Below are 19,492 nucleotides of genomic sequence, written 5' to 3' on the forward strand. Positions count from 1 at the left end.
CTTTAAAATCATATGCTTCCTGTCTCCTTCCCAAATGCCTGGCCAGAAGAAATGACCTTTCCTGCCACAGAACAAGTTTCTCTTTATTTCAGCATGTCTTGCGTCCTGCAAGCAGGGCACGAAGCAACCAAGGCTGCGAGTGCGGGAGCCACAGGACTGCTGGGGATGCTGGGCGTGAAAGGCGCATTTATTCTGCCTCTCCTGAATCCCAGCCCCTCAGCTGCAGGCATCTGCTGAGTGCTTCTTGGACCAAGTGTGGAGAATCACATTTCTGCTTAATCAGGTGGCTGACTGGAGAAAGATGATTGCAAGCAGATGTACCCATGTTCTCATGTGAAAGGAATTTGGGCTTTTGTGTCGGCTGTATGATGAGCGACCAGCCCTGGGCAGTATTTGAGTGCTCTTTAATTTCTTGCAGGTGCTGGGAGCCAGTACACACCGGTGCAGCAGAGCTGGGACCCAATGTGCAGGAGGTACCTGGAGAGATGGTGCAGCCAGGGTCAGCAGGAGGGCCACAGGGAGGAGGTGTGACCAGCAGGCTCAGCTTACTGCAGGAACCCAGGCTCTGTTTTGTAAAGACCCATGTTGCTGTTAAATCCAAGCCACGCTCAAACCCTCACAAGGCTGCAACAGCAAAACTATGTTTTACTCTAGGCATAGTGTTTTTTACCTCCTGTTATGGATAATCCAGGAGAAATAAACAGGATGGACATCAGTAATATCAAAATAATTTCTTTGAATCTGTAACTAGTCAGGGACAGGCAATGACCATGACATCTGCGTATTAAATAGCTCCGGGTTTCAGTGGAACATCCCAGTAGCATTGCAAACGGCCCAAGGAAATCACAATCACTTTAAAGAAATGTTTGATGCAGTTACAACTGTATTTTGGAGGCACGTTATATATTTCTAGTGCCATAACAGCTAAGGCAAGACACATATCCAGGTGTTCAGTGGAAATGGATGTACCCTTTGTGTCATACCTCAGGATGCCTGACCACATGAGGGTGAATATTCATGGCCATGGTATGAATGTACCTGGACATACAGTGGCAAAGCAGCTGTATGCAGTCTATAAAGGCCCAGAAACTCCACACAAAGCTCACCTACAGGCAACCAGCCACACGTCCGCGTACTGAGAAGCAAGGCTGTATTTACTGCCACCACTTGGAAGTAACATGATCATGCAGACCTCAAATTCCATGATCCTGCAGACCTCAAAAATATCACTACTGTGGCTTGCTGCTGTTTACTGTGCAAAGCCCAGTCCACCTAGTGTAGGCATGTCAAGCTAAAGGAACAGGACCTGGAAGCCTCCAAAAGCTTTTTTTTTTTGCCTTTTTTTTTTTGCCTTCTTTGCTGACTTCACAGAAAAGATAAGCGCTTATGCAAAGAGCTGACCTCTTAGAAAACTAAAATGTAAGTTCAGGTCTGGTCCCTGAGGCTCCGATGGAGTGAATATTTTTTAACAGCAGAGGTGGGTTAAGCAAGCCCTACCCTTCCTTTCCCCACTATGTTGTGTCTGCCCACACAGCTCCTCATACAGTCACGCAGCAATTCGGGTCAGGGAAGTGGCTTTGGCTGCAAGTACCCCAAGGGGAAAAAAAAACAAAACAACTTCCCCATCACTTCACCTGATCTGATCCACTCTGCCACTGACTGATTGAGCAGCAGCACAGGAGACAGGAAGGCACCAGGCAGGGACAAGGACCAGGTTAGACACAACTGAGCCATCCTGATTTCTCACCCCCATGAGCACCCTCCCTTCATCCCCTTCAGGAGTTGCTCTCACCGCTTATGGCACCTTGGCTCCGACAGTGTCTTTTCACCCGGCCAGATTAGCTCACTAAGCCAGCAGAAGAGTTATCCAGCAGAAGACAGAACCGAGCAGCAACAGAGGCAGGCTTCTCTCCCAGCTGGCTTCAGGAGCTGAGCTCAGTGACATGCCCAAAAAGTGTATGACATGGGACCAGGGAGGACGTGGAAATGGGCAGCTGAACTCAGGTGATGGGGCTCTCCTTTGAACAGCAGCAAGGAGTGAGATTGTTCCAGACGCCTGGCAGAATATTATCTGGAGCAAAAGAGGTGACTCAGGAAGCATTGCCACCCAGAGTGGCAGTGTAGCCATGGTGGTGGCTCATGATGGTGCATTCAGGCAGCCTGGATTCATCCCTGATTTAATTCTGCAGTGGCAGCAGCCAGACGCTTTGTGACAAGGGCTGTACAAACACACAGGGAGGCATGATGTCTCTTGCTCGTAGGTATTCCTTAAGAAGGTCTTATGACTCTTCTGGTGATTTACTGGAAAATAGAGAAGCCTCTGTGGAGACACCTGCTCAAAACCTATTTGATGCCAGGCCCTCCAGTATTTTGTCCTGCAAGGGTTTTAAAATCCTTGGCCCTCTGTCCTGCCCAAAAGCCTTGTCTCTTGTGAGTCATTTTCCTGCACTAGGTGCAGGGCTGCCACCCGGACCACTTCTGAGAGAGAAAACAAGTCCTTGGGAGGCTTTTGGGCTGGGGAAAGGAAAGAAATCTGCCACTGCTCTGTCTTACAGCAACAGGAACAAAAAAGGACTCCAGTGGCTTGTTGCTTTTTATCATTTTGCTAACACTGACTTTCCCAGAAAGAAGATAGTGCACGTCCCTGCGTGTCCCCAAGCACTAATATTCATGCAGGTTTCTGCTTGAAAGGTTTCAAGCACTCACCTTGCTGGGTATTTAGAGGCTGAAGTATGCGCCAAGGGGCTGCCCTCATGGCACCTTATGGCAGCACACAAGGGACACCCACCTGTGTGGCCCCAGCGCTGGGGCTTCGTGTGATTCTCCTCTGCTGTATGCACCCAGCTCATAGCACCCTGGCCCTTACTGTCCAGGTGCCACCGAGCAGGGATGCTGAGGGCACCCGGCCCTGTGCCGTAGGTCCTCACAGATAACTGCTTATGCTGACGTGGCTCAAGGTCACTCGTGGGGTGGGGGAGCTCCTCTGCTCCCTCCTGCCACCTGCCACGTCCCACGGCACTGTCCCCCGGCCAGAAGAGCCCGACAGGCCTCGGCATGCCACAGCCGGGGGGAGATGGGATGGTTTGTGGGAGGCAGCTAATCAGAAAGACGCTGCAGTAAAGCCTGAGAGTGAGAACAACTCCATTGTACGGCCTGATCCAGGCTTCTTCTGTGGGCTGCGCTTCCCAGCCTGAACATTTGGCACATGGATGATACAAAGAGTTGCCTATCAGACAGAAACCTAATTCCCTGCTTGTCCAGATAAAACAGTAGCAACTCTGGGAGAAACTTTCCATAATACAGAAACTCAAATTTCATCTAAGCAAAAACGCTGCATAAAAGGATTTCTGGTTTTGTACACAGCTGCCTTTCTTACAGCCTGTGACTATAAGCCTGCGTTTTTATAATCAAAACTTTCCTGCACAGGTCCAGTGTCCAGGAGAACAGCTCCTGAGCAGTACCCCAATTCAGAGGTACAAATCTTTGGATATACAACCAGTTGCTCAGGTATTTTTTTTTTAATAACTAACAAAATAAGGATTATGAAAACAGTCATGAGACAAACCAAGTAAGACTGGGTGAGAATTTCGCCTCAGTAGATAGCTGTTATTAAAGCGGTAACTGGAGCAGAAAGCTACTTCTAGACAGATGCGAAAGGAAGGGAAAAAAAAAGGGGGGGGGTGACGAGTCATTAGTCTGAATTACTGGGAAAGGGGCAGAAAACTGACAGGTAGCTTCCGGCAAATTTCTACATACACGTTTAGTAGAACCTTCCCAACTAAAGCTTTGAGAGAAATTTCATTCCTGATCACTAAGAAAGGCTTAGACATTAGCCTGAGGAACCTTCGATATTTAGAAATCTGATGATGCAACTGTGATGGGGAAATGTCAGCAGAAGGTGGCTGCTTTTAGCACCATGGGAGATGGACAAGAAGGAACACAAATCCTGTTCATGGAGATATTCTATTTCAAATTTCTTGACCCATATTATTTAAATAGCACATCAGCCCTGATCAGAAAGAGAGACAGTTTCTTTTTTTACATTTGCGATTTTGCTTTGTGTTGCCTGTAATACTGGTAAACAAATCCTGCAGTTACTGAGCTATACAGTAGCTAAGTCAGCTATTTTGGGGAAATTCTTCCTGTTCTCCTGCAGACTCTGACTCTTTTGGCTGCTGCCCCCAGCTCCAGCCACAGCTCTGTTTATATGCCTGTATTTCACAGTACCAGCAACCCAGACTGGAACTCATTTGTATGTCTGTACCTTACGCTAATGGACCGTGCTATGAATGGCCCCTTCTGTGAGGACACGCGTGAGCTCTCAGGGCTGAGCAGCATTTTATTGAAGGCATCAGCACACAGGTACCCTGCTGCCAGCTTTATTCCATAAATAACTACAGCAGCATTTTTTCGGTGGCAGGGCATGATACCCACAGCATCCCCACCCCCTGTCCCAGTTAAATGAGTGAATGCCATCAAAATCCTCCTCCCTTTCAATACTTGTCTAAAGCAGATGGCCCCATAAATAATACATCCTAGAAAACCCGATCAGCCACCTCTGGGATATGCTTGAGCTCCTGTCTCTCATCATATCATCACTAGATGAGCTCTGGGAATTCTTTTAATTTAATCCTTTTAACAGGTCATGTGCGCAAGAAGCAGTGACTGGGAAATTAGATGCGTTCAGTTGGGCTACACCGACAGTAGCCTGAAGCTGGCAGGTCCCCACTCGCTGCTTTCTGGGGCTTTGGCCGGCGCACTCAGCTGCTGACCCCTTGCTGCCCATGCCCGAGGCAAGGGAGCCCAGGGTTCATGTGGCTGAACATGGGGAGGCCAGGAAAGAGGGGCCAGGGCACAGAGTATCTGAGCAGTTCCATCACACGTGTCCAGAATGTTCAGCAAGGAAGACTGTCCTTTTTTGGGCAGGGAGGCACTTGCTGCCTTGTCCAGAAGTGAAAAATGTCATATTTCTTCTAGGATGTAAGACAGAAATCTACAAATTCTGGGGTTTTTTTTGTCTTTAGCATTCCCTGCTTTTTCAAATTGCTGAATTTTAGCAGGTGCTTAGAGAGGTCCCTCAGGATTTATTCTCACCCTCACGCAACCTCACTCCAGGCACATGGGCAGAAATACCAAGCACCAGTGATAAGGTGGGTCCTTCTTACAAATAGCCTCGTGGTGACCCAGCCTCAGGGCTTCCCATCCTCCTCTCCTGCTACAGCCTGAGCTCCACACACAGTGGCAAAATTGGCATTGGGGCAATCCCAACTTGGCTGATCAGGTCCTTCAGAAGCTGAATTTCATCTCCCCAACCTCCCTTGTGCTGGGAAACATCTTTACAGCACCGGTCTGCAAACAGCTTCACCAAAATGACACCACCACCACCACCCCTAAAAAAACCCCAATCCTTCCTCAAATGAAGCAAGCAAAGAAAAAAACTCCATTTGCTGTTGTTAAGCTGGAGCTTCCCAAGGCCTCAGTGGACAGAGCTGCTGCCCAGTTTGATACGCACAGTTCAGGCAGCAGAAAACTGTGATGCAGAGGATGGAGGAATGGGACTCCTGAATGATTTCTTTCACTGCCAAGAAAATTGCATTGCAGACCTACACCCTGCCACGGCGCACCAGGCATGCACCTTATGGTTCCTGTATGGGAACCACAAAACAGCCCCCTCCTCTCGACTTCCACGCATTCCCTCTCCTGCTTCCTCCCAGGCACCACGGAATGGATGCAGCTGAAGTTGCCCTGATGGGTGTGTGCCACCTTCATTGCACACATCCACAAGGATAGACGTGCAGGATGAACCTGGGAGAGGAAGCGCGTCCATACGCAAGGGGGAGAGAGGCAAGAGCAGGGACTGCTTTTCATGCCTCCATGACCGTGGAGCCACAGCCTGGTCCCTGTGGTCACACAGGCTGCAATGGGCAAGCTCAAAGATCCATTTCCAAAGGGTTTGGAAACTACTCTGCTTCTTTAAAAAAAATAGGACTGGGAAAGAAAAGCTGGACTTGAGTCCCTAACTGGAAATGCTGCAGCGTGCAAATATTTGAAAGTAGCACTGCTAAAGAATGGGTTTAAATCATAACAAATCATATCTTGTTTTTCTGTAATGCCTTTCATCCTGCCCTCTCTTCACAAACATAAACTCTTGAAGTTCAACAACACATCTGGTGAAGTATTGTGCTGTGTGAGAGCTTTCACATCCCCATTCAGTAGATGAACAGACATGTGGGGTTGGTAGTGACCCCCTGCCCCTTGTCAGACAGGATATCTGCAGCAGCAGTTGGAACATGACCAAGATCTTCTGACCGCCAGCCTTATACTCGAGTTGGGAACAATCTTTCCTGGTAGCCCTGAGGATCTATTTGTCAAGAGGCTGGGTCACAGATCCAGAAAGTAAAATTTTGAGGTGGGAAGACCGTTGGGGATGAAACAAATTCAACTTTTGCAGCTATTTTTTTGGGAGTCTATCCAATGCATTGGCAATGTGGAGATGTCACCCCATTCAGGTTTCTGTCTCCTGCATGCCTGGTTGGTATCCTACTGGAAACCGATTATCAAGAGACGTATTTATGGTGTGGCGAATCAGAATTTCTTATTATCACCACCCCATTAATTTCCACACACATCTGCTGGAGTACTGGTTTCTGCCTGTGTCTCACATTTATCTTCATCTAATCCACTTTTTACTGCCCTTGTCTTAGTGCCAGCAACTACCATGAGGCACTGTAAACACTTGTTAGTTAACCATTTGTGATCGCCAGCTCTTCAAACTCCACATTACACTAGTCGTTGGAGTTTAACAAGTTTAAGTTTTGTGATATTGTGATTACTTAACTACATTATGAAGTAAGTCATGAGCAAGCACCCTGAGCCAGTCCCAGCCCCACAGGGGCAAGCGGGGAGAGGAAGTCTGGGGTTTTCAAAGAGGTCCGGGAACTAAAGCATCCCAGTTCCTCCTGGATGTTGGTGGGGCTGGGCTGTGCTCAGCCCACGCCAGCTTCTTCTAGAAAGCTCAGCTTAAATCCTTTGATAAGAAAATAAGTCAAGAGGCTTTGCACATCCTAAGCCTTCTTCAGGTCCAATGCCAGCCTAAGCATGCCCCGGCAGCCCCAACCCCACTGGTGGCTGCTGCCCCTCCGACGCAGGGGGAAGGTGGAGTGCTGCTGGCTGGTATGAAACCTCAGCCTCAGCAACCTTTCATCTCCTGTCTTTAGGCCACTGTCCAAACAGGACATGTCCCCAGAGAAGGTGAAATGTTGCTGAAAAGACAACACATCCTGCTCTCAGACATGCTGGCTTCCTACCTGTGCCTGCTGCCTACAGGACACCTCAGGTTAAAATGTTTTCTGCTGAATCAAAAAGAATTTCTCCCATGCTACTTGACAGCCTCTTTTCCTCTGTCAAATGTAATTAGCTTCCCCTAATTAAAGGGCTGCAGCCAGGCTCAGCAGGAAGCCAGAGGAGCTCGGTCTTCAACCAACAGCTTTTCATTTCTGCTCAGTGTTGAGGCAGCCGAAGGCCAGGAAGCCCACGCTGGCACCACATAGTGTTGGTGTCTCCTGGTTGGAGACACCAGCAAAGCCTGGGCTCCAGCAGCCGAGGAGGCTGTGCTGCTGCCAGGCAGGGGTGGGCAGTGGGAAGCAACACATCCCGGGGCCTGTGGGACACCGTGCTAGCGGGTGGTCTGTGCCTGGTGTGGTGGGCACCAGCAGGTGTTACCCAAAGTTTTTTTCTGGTCTAATTCTGTATCTGCTAATGGGCTAAACAAAATTTAAAAGACGTCTCAATACCGTTTCCCAGCACCAAATGATTGCCTTGGTGTGCTGTGATCTGTCCTGTTTGGATTTATTGTGCCCAGTTAGAGTTAAATTTCTTCTTTCTGCCTTCATTTGAAATACATATCTAGTAGTCACACACTGACAGGACAAAAGTATCCCCCCAGACCCCCTCTGGGAACTGCGTGAAGCCTGGATGCAGGGAACTTCATTGCACTAATGGCCTTAGCAGCACATGCCAGCACTACCCAGCCACAGCACTCCCCAGCCTCTGCATGGGGCAAGGAGACAACAAAGAGGGAAATCATTGTATTTTCATCTGTACAGTCATCTGCAGCAGTGCAAATAACATGCATTTGTGCCAGAATCTCCTCTGCCCTCATTTCCCCTCTGACCCTCATCCCCTGTAGCTTGCTCTGTCTTGGCTACTCACCCCTCCTTGACTTTGTGCTGACTGTGTGCGGTTGATTTTAAGAGAGCAGCATTTTGAAGAGAACGTGTGTTACCATAAACTGACAGAGGTGCCTAGTGAAGTCATGAATAGAGCCCACCTCCTCCCCTGTTTGGGCACAACGACACCCCATCAACTTTAGCAGTAGGAAATGGCATCTTGTGTCAAAGTTGAATTCACCTGACTTCAATTTCTAGCTGCTGGATCTTGTTAGCCCCTTGTCTGCAACTTTCTACCACCCCACCATTCCCTTATCAGATAGATTTTCCTGTGTGTAAGGACTTAAGTCACTGCTCAGCTTCCTCCTCAGTAAGCAAGGCAGCCTGTCCACCTGAAGTCACACCTGGGCAGGCTTGGTCTCCAGGCTGAGAGTTACCCTGACTGTCCTCCTGTTGACTCTTCCCAGTATTTCCTCATCCTCTGTGCAGCATGGACCACATAACTGGGCATCTCTCTCCAGAAGTGGTCTTGCACATGCTGCATAGAGACATGGCACGGCAACGTGCCTGCTTCTGTTTGATGCCCCTCTTCATGTGCAGCAGTGCCCTGGGAAGCTGTGTCAAGGAGGTTCCTTCCTGAGACAGACTGTCCTATCTTACAGGTACTCCTTACATTTTCAAAGCTGCAACTTGCCTCTGTTTTAGAAATACTTAAACATGTTTTGAAGGGTGATTACTAAACAGACATCCTTTCTCGGTAATATGTCATTATCACCATAGTTTCATCCACTAACTTTCCCACAGCGCGTTTTATTTTACAGCACAGCTTGATTGTAACACTCAATGATTTAAATATTAGATGAAATTTTGCTGGTTAAAATTCTTGAATATTTTTTTCCACGGGTCTTCTTGACTACAGTTAAATATGGGTCTCTTACTCTTCAAATATGTTTCTGGTGGTGGCTTGGACTATAATGCTGGCCGTCATAATGATGCTCCAGGCTCTTGTAGTGTAGGAGACAAGAAGGTTGTTGATCTCCATGCCAAAAGTAAATCCCAGCAGTTTATTTAGAAGCAATTTAGCTTCTAAAGTTAATGTTTAATTACTAAAGTACCTGAACCTTTACCAGGTTAATTAGACAGAATCAGCAAAATCTTATTCAGATGTAGTGGTTTCCTTATTTTCATTTAGATATGGATCTGTTTCAGCTTCAGTGGAGTCTGCTGTGAACCCTCATATCCAAGTCAGCAAAAATGCCTGCGGCCTTTCTTCTCTTCTCACTTTTTTTTTTCTTTCCAATTTCTGTCAGTGTTGATTACATAGCGATACTCTGCTCCACTCCAAATGCATAGTTCTATCTGAAACTCCCTAAATCTGATGGAAGTCCTTCCATTGGTCTCAGAAGGCCTTACCTGAGGCTCATAATCTATGCATTACCCCAGCTGTAAGCATCTGAGGTACATAAAGAACATAATCTCTTTCTATCATGTCTTCTTTTTGTTCCTTATTTTCAAACGTGCTATACAAGCTGTTAATAGAGCAAATTACATGGAAACATAATCTGTATTCCTGCAGGTTTTGTGGCTGTGCTTGCTGCGTATTCCTTATCACCCCAAGTGATAAAGCCATGTTGGTGATATCATAATTGAGCTTAGTGGAAGTGATTTATCAGGTTGCTAACAGAGAGTGAAAACTTCGGGGACGGGGGGGGAGGCGAGGGGAATAAGCAGCAGGAGAATATGAACTTTTCAGAAACAAGAATCTTGTTTTTTATGCAAATGGCTGTGTTAATGAAAACCAAGGGGAAAAAAACCATAGTCACAATAATTTTGCTTACAGAGCAGATGATAGCTTATCTAAGGAAAAAGGATTTCAAAGTTCTTCCTGAAATGTCATCTGGGTTTCATCATCTCTCCAATAAAGCCTAGTGTGTAGGATCTGTTTTTCAATCCTTGCTGTTAACTGATATGGGGTAAGTCTATAATTCTTCATTATGCAGAGAAAACATGGAAGAGTCCCATACTTGAACACAAGAACAACAAACACGCTTTCAGTGTTTCTTTCATGGGAAAGAATATTTTTTTCTCAAGAGCCACATCAAAGTCCTAATGGGCTCAAAAGAAAGGCCTCACTGATTTCAACACAGCTTGAACCAAGCTTTTGGTTTTTGTTTTCCTATTCTTGCTTTAATGAATTATTATCTAATATTTGCATTGTAGGAGCACTCAAAAGTCCCAAACTTGAAGTACCATCGTGCTGAGCTCCAGATAAGCATCCAGGAAGACATCAAGATTTGTAAGTGAATGTCTACCTAATGCCTGCTGGAGCCTGAGAAATGGCAGAGCCCGGCAGCCATCCTTGGTAGCCTCAGGCCTGGTGGCTTCCACTCTGCTGGGGTGGACAGAAGTCACGTCTCGCAGCAGGGGCTGCTGCAGGGACCATGACCACCAGCACCTCCTGAGGGTGACACCAACCTGCAGAGGGGGCAACTGGTCAGCTATCCAATCCCAGCAGCCACGTGTTTGGTGAAACTGCACCTCGGCAGTCAATCAGTGAACCAACAAGTTTGAAATTAAGCCAGTGCTTCCAAGTGTTGCTGAGCGGCTTAGGAGGAAGTGCTGAGAGACCTGGCACTGATAATTTATCAGTGCTCCAGACTGAGAGCTCATACAGGTTCTAGGCACTGGTCTCTATGTCTGCTGCCTACCTTCTGAGCTCACCAAGTTTCTCACCAAGCCCAAAATAAATCCATTATCACAATAAGTTCAGTCTTATTTGGCTGGGGAATCATAATGTTGGAGAAATTCCCCCCTTTGTTTAATTCAATGTTTTGTTTTCCTCTTTAAGCATAGAGGAACTGTGAAACAGCCCTATCAAGAATTTCTAATTTTGATAAATTAGTCATCTCCCTGTAGAGCGATCAATTACAGGACATGCTGGGAAACACACTTGCACATTTCAGAATGTCTCAAATTCATTAGCTATTCCACTTGAGTTACAAGTTAGTGAGCGAGATGAAGAAAATGCCTTTGGAATAATGCTTTGCAGCTCCTGTGTTTTTCAATAGGCAGCCAACAATTTACTATTCGCTCCTTTTCAGTCTGCTTTATTTTTCATATGAAAGAGAATGTAATCATCTTTTCTATTAAATAAAAATATAAGGATAAAGCTCCCATCATTAAATCACATCTACTTATCTCCACATAACAATTGTTATTTTCTAAATCTTCTATTTTCCATTATCTTGTGTGCATTTAGTTGCTGCTTTTCCTATCAAGATTGTTCTAAGGCAGGCCTCTAAAATTGCTGTGGCAACATTTTGTCTCGTATTTTCTTTTGTTGAGAAGACAGGGGTGGCTTCCTTGCTTATAACTCCTTCCAGAAGCCAGGCAGGGCTCATTACCACAAGACCAGCGTGGATCTTTCCAACTTCCCTAAAGCCGCCATGGAGCTACCTTGAGAAGCATGCACCGTGGTCCCCTGTGCTCTCCATTTCAGAAAAGCCTCTGAGATGCTCAGAGGGGCTGGCGGTGCAGTGCAGGGTGTACCTCTGTTCTATCATAGTTAATGCTGCATTCAGACCCTTTGGCCATGTGAATTCGTGATGAAGCCTTGAAGAATCACTTGGGTAGTTCTATCTCAGCCCTTGCATGTACCCTAATTGTTTGGTCTCTGGTTCTCATGCCAGGGTCATGCCTCCCTGCCCAGGATGGTAATGCAGCCATGTGGACTCATTAAATGCCTGTGGGGTGAGGACGTTACTCCTACAGCCTCTACATGTTGACCGCATGGTCTCACCTGATAAACAGAGGACAAATAAGATAAACAGAGAAGGTAAAGATAAGAACTCTGCAGAGGCCTCCAAAACCCCAGAAGAAAAACAGGCATGAAGGAGTCATCCCACAACAACTTCAGTCAAATTCTGCCACAAGCCAGTGCACCGAATAAGGAGGGGACTGGGTCTTCAGGGTTGCGGTGGCTGCCAAAAGTCTCCCCTGTTGGTTCTTGAACTATTGTTTCATGATTATAGCATCCAGAGGCCTCAGGCAAGTTTCGGACTGTGATAACAGAAGACACTCCATTGCTACATGGAGAATGAGAAAGCATTTCTCTAAAAAAAACCCAAACAAACAAAAACTGACAACAATTCAGAAGAGTACAGGATCCAAAGTCAAAAGGCTTCTGTGAAGGCTGCGGATTTCAGGCGGTAGACTGCTCCCCTCAGCTCCTTCCTCTGGGTACCTTGCAACTTTCAGAGCTCATTAAAAGAGTCCTCCTCCCAACCCAGGCCCGAGTGCAAGTAAGGAAGGCATTGTCAGGGCAAGAGTCCAGATTCCCCTACAAGCTCAGCCTGAACAACTAGGATCAGTAATGCAACTGGAAGAAGCCTGCTGAGTCATTAAATCCAGTCTTTGGCAGTAACAAGCAACCATACAATGGAAGGATCCACACCCCTTCTTTGCTTTGCCACAAAACACTTCATTAATCTGTGACAAACTTAAGATCTCTGGTGCAGAAATAAAACACACAACAGCCACCTCAAAGGACCACAGAAAAGTAGCAAAAGCGTCCTAGAGCCCTAGGACCATGCCAGAGTAAGAAGTCTGTCAGGGGAAAAAGCCCAGACGATCTTTCAGGCTGGACTGCACCCTGTGTTACCTTGGGAGGCAACATCTCCATTGGTTCTTGATTTGATTCTTAATTCTGATCTGGTGACCATCTCAGTTCTAAGTCTGAGGACCAAAGAGATGACCTCACCACTCACAAGGTTGCTTGGTCCTACACAGAGGACCTCTGCCTCTTGTCCACCTTCCCCATTCCTGCTGTAGCCACCCTCTGACCTCCAAAAGGAGGAAGAACACAAAGCATGGCATCTTCTCCAAAACCTTTCTATTCCTCTCAACTAAAATGAGCATGAAGGGAAGACATGATGCACCCTGGGTCCTACAAAGGGCCATCAGGAACATGGGATCAATTAATCTTTACACCAGCTTGGCAGGAGTCACGATCATTTTGCCAGGGAATCTGTGGCTGAAGATCTAGCCACATTTTCCTGATCAACCCTGGTTTGGAAGTTTAAATCCTGAGACATTGCTGATCATCTCATATTGAAACATGAAAGCTCTGGGAAGTCATACATGCTGGCAAGGGACATGGTAGGCAGGAGGCCTATTGCCTGACAAATTAATTTATTCAGGGAAATGCAGTTTAAAACAGAGTTTAAGAAAATAAAAAATAAAAATCAGGGCACCTTTAAAAGTTCCTCAGCTCCTGCTGTTATTTTCCTGCATGATGTCATGTGCTGCTATTTTTGAGATGATAAACACTTCCACAGCAATGATTTTGAGGTCACAAACAGAAAATAATGATTCCAGGAGAGAAAGATATGAATAAGGAGCAGATGACCTCTTTAAAATTAATAATGATAATCCTCTTTTCCTGCAAACATCTTTGGTGACAAAAAGCCAGAAGAAGAGAAATACAAAAATGAAGTGATGTATAAGTCCCAGAACTGTCACTGAAGACTATGGTTTGTTTTAAAGCCTCCAAGAAAGACGTGAGTCTTTTACCCTGTAGCTATTGCTTGCCCCCAAAAAAGCCAAAATAAAACAATAATGCTCTTCTTTCTACTGCAGAATTCTGACCAGAACATGGTATTAAGCACCACATCAGTGCAGTTCCCACAGAAGACAAGGTCAGAGTTTGACCCTTCACTTTATTTTTAAACACACTTTTTTGCATAAGCAGTAGTAGTTTAAGGGGGGGGGGGGGGGGGGGGGGGGGGGAAGGGCCAGATGCTTGATAAAATGTCAGCAAAGAATCAGTTGATTTTGCTTCCAGTCGATGCATTTAATGTCCTTTCTGCAGTGGTAGACCATCACAGTTTACTTTCAGAGGTATGGGCATACCTCAATAGATACATTATTTCATTAGGGTAGAATAAATGTTTCTGAAAATAGCAGAATTGAAATAAAAGATAAAAGAAAAACATCAGATCATAAATTAGGGCAAATTTATGGTCTGCCTCTAGTCAAGAGAATACATAAGATAAATCAGGGAGAATAGAAGGATCTTATGTGCAGTTCTGAAGGTGGGCAAGAGAAGACTTCCATTGAAGTGCCTTGAAAGAAAAGGAGACTTTGGAAAGAAAAGCTTCTTAAACATCAAAAGATAAAGGACACTGATCAGGCTTAGCGAGTTAGTCTTTGAAATGCGGTACCAACTTCCAAGTCAGCAAAACATGTATAGATTTAAGTATAACAGCACAATGTTCCCTCATACTTCTGAAAAGTTATTTTCACAAATGAGACTCCATACCTCTATTAAGAAAATTTCTTTTTCTGCAGTCCGCGTGTTCAAAAGCAAGCCAGTAAAGCAGAAAATCCTCATGTTGAGAGTAATCGACAGGACCGTCTAAACTGCCTATTTAAAATCTTTTACAAAGTTGGATGCACCCACTTGCTTATATAAGCTAGCGCACACCTAATCGCTGCAGATAGCAATGCAATTGCAATATGTAATTCAGGCACTTTTGCAGCCCAAATTGAGTATATCAGGTTGAATGCAGAGCATCTTTCCACTGTTGCTCTCAGTCCCCTGCTGGGAGGATATTTTAGCACTAAAATGGCAGGGCCCAGTTAGAGGAACAAGGGGAGGACAACTGCAGTGCTGGTTTTCTTGCTCAGCTGCTGGATATATAGCAACGGAACAGGTGACACATTTCAAACAACCATGCCCATCCAGGCACACACACATCTGTATTACTGGCTTCCATGAGGTAAAAGGAGATATAGAAAGTACAGTTTCATTTCCAGCTTGCAAGAGATGATCGCAGACAACTTGGAGAACAACAGGACCGCTGAATTGATGAAATGTATTTTCCAAAGATGCTGCAAGACAGCCAGCAGAAAGAAAACGACATTGTAAGAGGAGCTGGACAGATATATTGTAAGATAAGTATACTATTGCATAAATGCGGTTTCTGAGTGACTTCCCCCCATGTTAGCAGGGAAGTTTACCAGCAGCCCTGTGCTGCATACAAGGCAGTGAAGAGCTGCACTTCCTCAAGCCACCCCATGGGATGGGGCAAGTGTGCCCACCTTCCACTTCTGGGGAGACTTCTCAAGGAAAAATTTCCACAAATCCAAGGGAGCAAGACTGGGAAGCCTGTTCTCTATTAAAAAAAAAAAAAAAGAAAAAAAAAGAAAAAAAAAAAGAAAAATGATAATTTTGTTCTGCTCCCAGTAAGGAAGCCTGAATAAGGAAGAGACAGAAGGAAGATATTTACCTATTAAAAATAAATGATTCAGACACGATTTTTTGAGACTTGCACCATATGGCTGGAAAACTTCTCAGGGGAAAAAAAATATCCTTCTGAGACTGAATTTCCTTTTGATAGGAACTTGAGCAAGGGTGTGCTCACTGGGGGCCTTTAAACACTCCTTGTTAAAGCAGATGCCTGGCTGCTTACCTGTGGCAACAACACATGGCTCTTCCTTTCATCAGTGATTTGGTTTACTTTTGAGCAGTAGGGTTTATAGCTCTTCAAGGGCTTTAAAAAAACGTGTCTTGTTCATTCTTCTCCTATACACTGCTCTTTCAAGCAAAGACTAGACAGCATGCAAACCGCATGCTACAGAATATTTAAATGCACGTCATCTTCAGCAGCCCTGTTTTTGGGAGGCAGCTCTGTGCCGGGGTGACCTCCCTGAGGTGCTCTGGGTGAAAAGAGGGAAAGACAGGCTGCAGGCGCTGCAAGACCAGCAGCGCTTGGGCATGGAGGGAGGGCTAGGCGGGTGCAGCCATGTGCACCTGCACTGCCCAACCCAAAAACCAGCGCCAGCCCCAAGCACAAGTTTCCTGGCTGAGAAAGCCATTGTCTCACTTCAGGCTACTCCAGTCTAAGACTGAACCAAAGGCACCGGGCAGACTGGGAAGGGGTTGGGGGCAAGATTTCAGCCAGGCTTATAGTGAGCTTGAGACTGACATTCTTACAGTAAAGCACAGGCATGCCAGGCATGCTGCATCCCAGGATTCAGGATCTGACAGGGAGAGCCTTGACCTTGTCTCTCACTGCGCATTGGGGATCTGCATTGACTGCAGAGGGTCCCTTTTAGTCTGTCCTTGGCTTGCATCTTGGGTGTGGGGGGCTGCAGCAGGATGCACCAAGGGAGCTGGGAGGAAGCAAAACTTGGACCTGTATGGGGTTTTGGCTCAGACATCACAGTGATGTCTTATCAGCTCCGTAATGACACGGGGAGTGGAGAAGGCAGGCTCCTGGGAGCCAAGGATAAGACCTGCTGAGGAGAGATGGGTTCTACCAGTTGCTCCTTGCAAAGAACAGGTTAACAGCATGCGGTAGACAAGGTCATGTATACTTTTTAATTGTGTCATTTATTGCCTGAATCCCAAGTGTCAGGATCCTGCTCAGGCAAAGGGGCTGCAGAATAACGGAGGGAAAAACATCTCTGGGAGAAGGCTGTAGGACTTAGTTGGGACCAGTGCTGGGGAAGAGGCTATGGCCCTTGTGTGTCAGTGATACGTGGGGGGGGGTGGGGGCTTGCAGGAGCACCCCAGCAGCTGTAACACAGCTGAGGCAGGTCTGGCAGTTAATGGAGAGCCCAGCTACTATGCAGTAGCAGCTTCGACCTCTGGAGGGGCTGTACACATCCCATGCAGTGCTCTTTGGTCTTTGGCTGTCACCCCTAGAGAGACTCATGGAGCTGAGAGCAAGTTAATGATTTTTCAAAGACAGCAAAGCCTGGGGTGAAGGAGGGCAGCGTGAAGCTCTCTGGCCATACAATGTGGTTATGTCCCAATTCTTTAAAAAGTAAAGATAGATGAGAGGTCTTAGCCCAGGTCAAACTATCCTAACACCATCTCTTGGGGATGGCAATTAATCAGTAATTGGCACACAGACACGCACAGAAGGCCAGAGGAGGAGGACGGGAGAGCATCCCTGCGGACTCAGATCTAGCCCTGTTTTATGTTCCCCCTCCTCAGATGCAGGACTTGCAGCCGTGATGGGTCCCCAGGCCACTGCCCTGAACCCCGGACAAGCTGGGGACTGCACTCCCCACGCTGGCTGCACTCCCCAGCCTTTGTTTCAGAATAGCAGGTCCCCCTGCTCCCCTGCTCGTGGCAAAAGCCTGGAAGATTTCAGCGCAACATTGCATCTTTTGGCTGCTTTCCCTGCCCCCAGCCTGCTGTTGCTTTTTAAGGCAATTTCTGAAAGGAGGGTCCATCCCCCAGGATGGCCAGTGCATTCCCAGGAGCCCAGGAGAATGGATGTGACTACTTGGCTGGCAAGCTGCCCCACAGCACAAGGACACACATGTGAGTTGTGGGGCTTGGATTTTTGTCTTTTGTGTGGTATTTTTCTGTATTTTATACAAAGCTGTACCTACAGCACTATGGCCCTTGTAAGGGTGGGCATATCCCGTCATGCGATGCTTAGCTCTCTCCTGCTGCCCTGAAAGCCTGATCTTGCTGCTATTTCCAGCAACAGGACAACAGCGCCTTTTGTCTGGGTTTGCTTTGAGCAGCTGGGCCTCTGAAATATGAATGCATATATCCCCCCCCTTCTTTCTCCTTCTCCCCATCTCAATAGGCTCAGCTGAAGTGCTCGCGTAACGCATCGTGCCTCTGGAAGCTGGGCGTTTGGGGGCCTTTCTTGCTTTTCTGCTAAGACATCTTCATTCCTCCCCCTGTACCGAGGCTCCTCCGCTTTGCCGTCACAGAGCTGCAGGCAGAACCGGACCCTCTGAGACAACGATCGCTGGTTATGAAGTAATATCTGCATCTGTCTTATTTGGCATGTGGTGACTGGGTAGCTGTCACTGTCTCTCTCACTCTCCCTGCAGCAGATGACAGAGGTATCCGTGTCCCCCAGCACCGTCAGGCCCTGCCAGTGCCTGTATCTGCCACTGACAGTCCCTCAGGTGACACTTCCCATTTTCTTCTGCTTCTGTCAGCAAAAATAATAACGTTGCATTTGCTGCTCCTACCCTTCCCTCGGCTCTGCCTTTCTGCCGATGTGTATTTGCCGCACAGGACTCCCCCTGCTCTCCCAAATGGCAAACTATGTTAGGATGGATCCAGCTGCAAGCGAACCCCAGCGCTGCAGAACCTGTAACGGGGGCTTTTGCACTCACCCAGATTATTACAAGCTATTACTCAAGTACCTGAATGTATTGGGCTATGCAGGAAGATCATCGCTTCATTTTCTATTTGTTTTTTCGCTTCTGTAAGCTTTCTGTCACAGCAGCGAGATGCCAAACTCCTACCCGTGCACTTAATTTTCGGTATGGATGCCTCGCAAGCAAGAAACTAGATTGGAAACCCTTCTTCACTGCTGCACCTGGTAAACATTATCAGCTAGGGGTCTGCAAGCTTTGATTCAGGTCAGCTGGCATCAAAGGAGACTCAGGAGTGTTTGCTTTCAATTCCAAGGGTGAACAAAATAATCTGTTCTAAAGCTCAGGCCTCCACCTGCCCTTGGGCAGGGGTCACTTCACACGGGGGGAACAGGAGAGAGGGGAGATGGCGCGCTGAACAAAAGTCTCCGCTTTGTTCCTCTGTGTTACAGCTGGCGCCAGCAGACCTCTGAAAGAGGGAGGTGGCTGTGCTACCACTTGTTCAAATATTTTGAATAATAAAGATGTTAGTTTAATAAATCTCCTGGAGGAGGAAGAGTTGCCCTAGTTCAGCATTTTCTCCTTTGAGCCTGGAGTAGCTGCCACCAGTGGTTAGTGATCTGAAGGCCGGGGCGAAGGGGAGATGGGGATCGAGGTTTAGCTGTTGTAAAAGGTTTCTTTCGGTTTTGCTTTTGGAAATGACACTCACTACTGCCAGTTCTTCCCCCATCTGCTGCCTCCTTAAATCCAGTCATGATGTGCAAAGCTGGAAAAAACATACATTTTCCCAGATCAGCCTCTGCCTTGCCCCAGCCATTTACCTTCCTGATTAGGCAAATTCTGCATCTGCAAATACTAATAATTTTCAGCACCTTTGCATATTCTTTCCTTCTGGTCATTTCCCTACATTTTAAATTTATTTTGTGCAAAAGGAATTATTCACCCTGATTGCTGAGTGTCAGCTGTGTTCCCTCGCAGGCAGAGCTGAGCAGGCTGTAACCCTTCGTTCCTGGTTCTGATGGAAAGGAAGAAGAAGTGTCTTGCAGGCACAGCAGGCTGAGACTCTGGTGATGCAGATTTGCTTCCTCAGTGTCTCTCTGACTCACCTGTGGATAGCAGGGCCACCAAATCTCCTGCCCTCTCATGCAAGGGGAAAAAATCATCAGAAAAGCAGTCACATCCCAGTG

General features: G+C 46.8%; 1 protein-coding gene across 1 annotated transcript in view; it reads right to left on the bottom strand.

The window, feature by feature from the left end:
- The window catches only part of ECRG4 (ECRG4 augurin precursor), a 47,643-nt gene that overhangs the window by 18,711 nt on the left and 9,440 nt on the right, over positions 1-19,492 (bottom strand). Inside the window, exon 1 of the mRNA XM_080377483.1 lies at positions 1-19,492. This exon is cut by the window's right edge and continues 9,440 nt beyond it. Coding sequence (XP_080233609.1) covers positions 1-12 — 12 coding nt within the window. The 5' untranslated portion in view covers positions 13-19,492.

The sequence above is a fragment of the Falco punctatus genome (genome assembly GCF_963210335.1).
Source record: "Falco punctatus genome assembly, chromosome: 2".
NCBI classification, from domain to species: Eukaryota; Metazoa; Chordata; class Aves; order Falconiformes; family Falconidae; genus Falco; species Falco punctatus.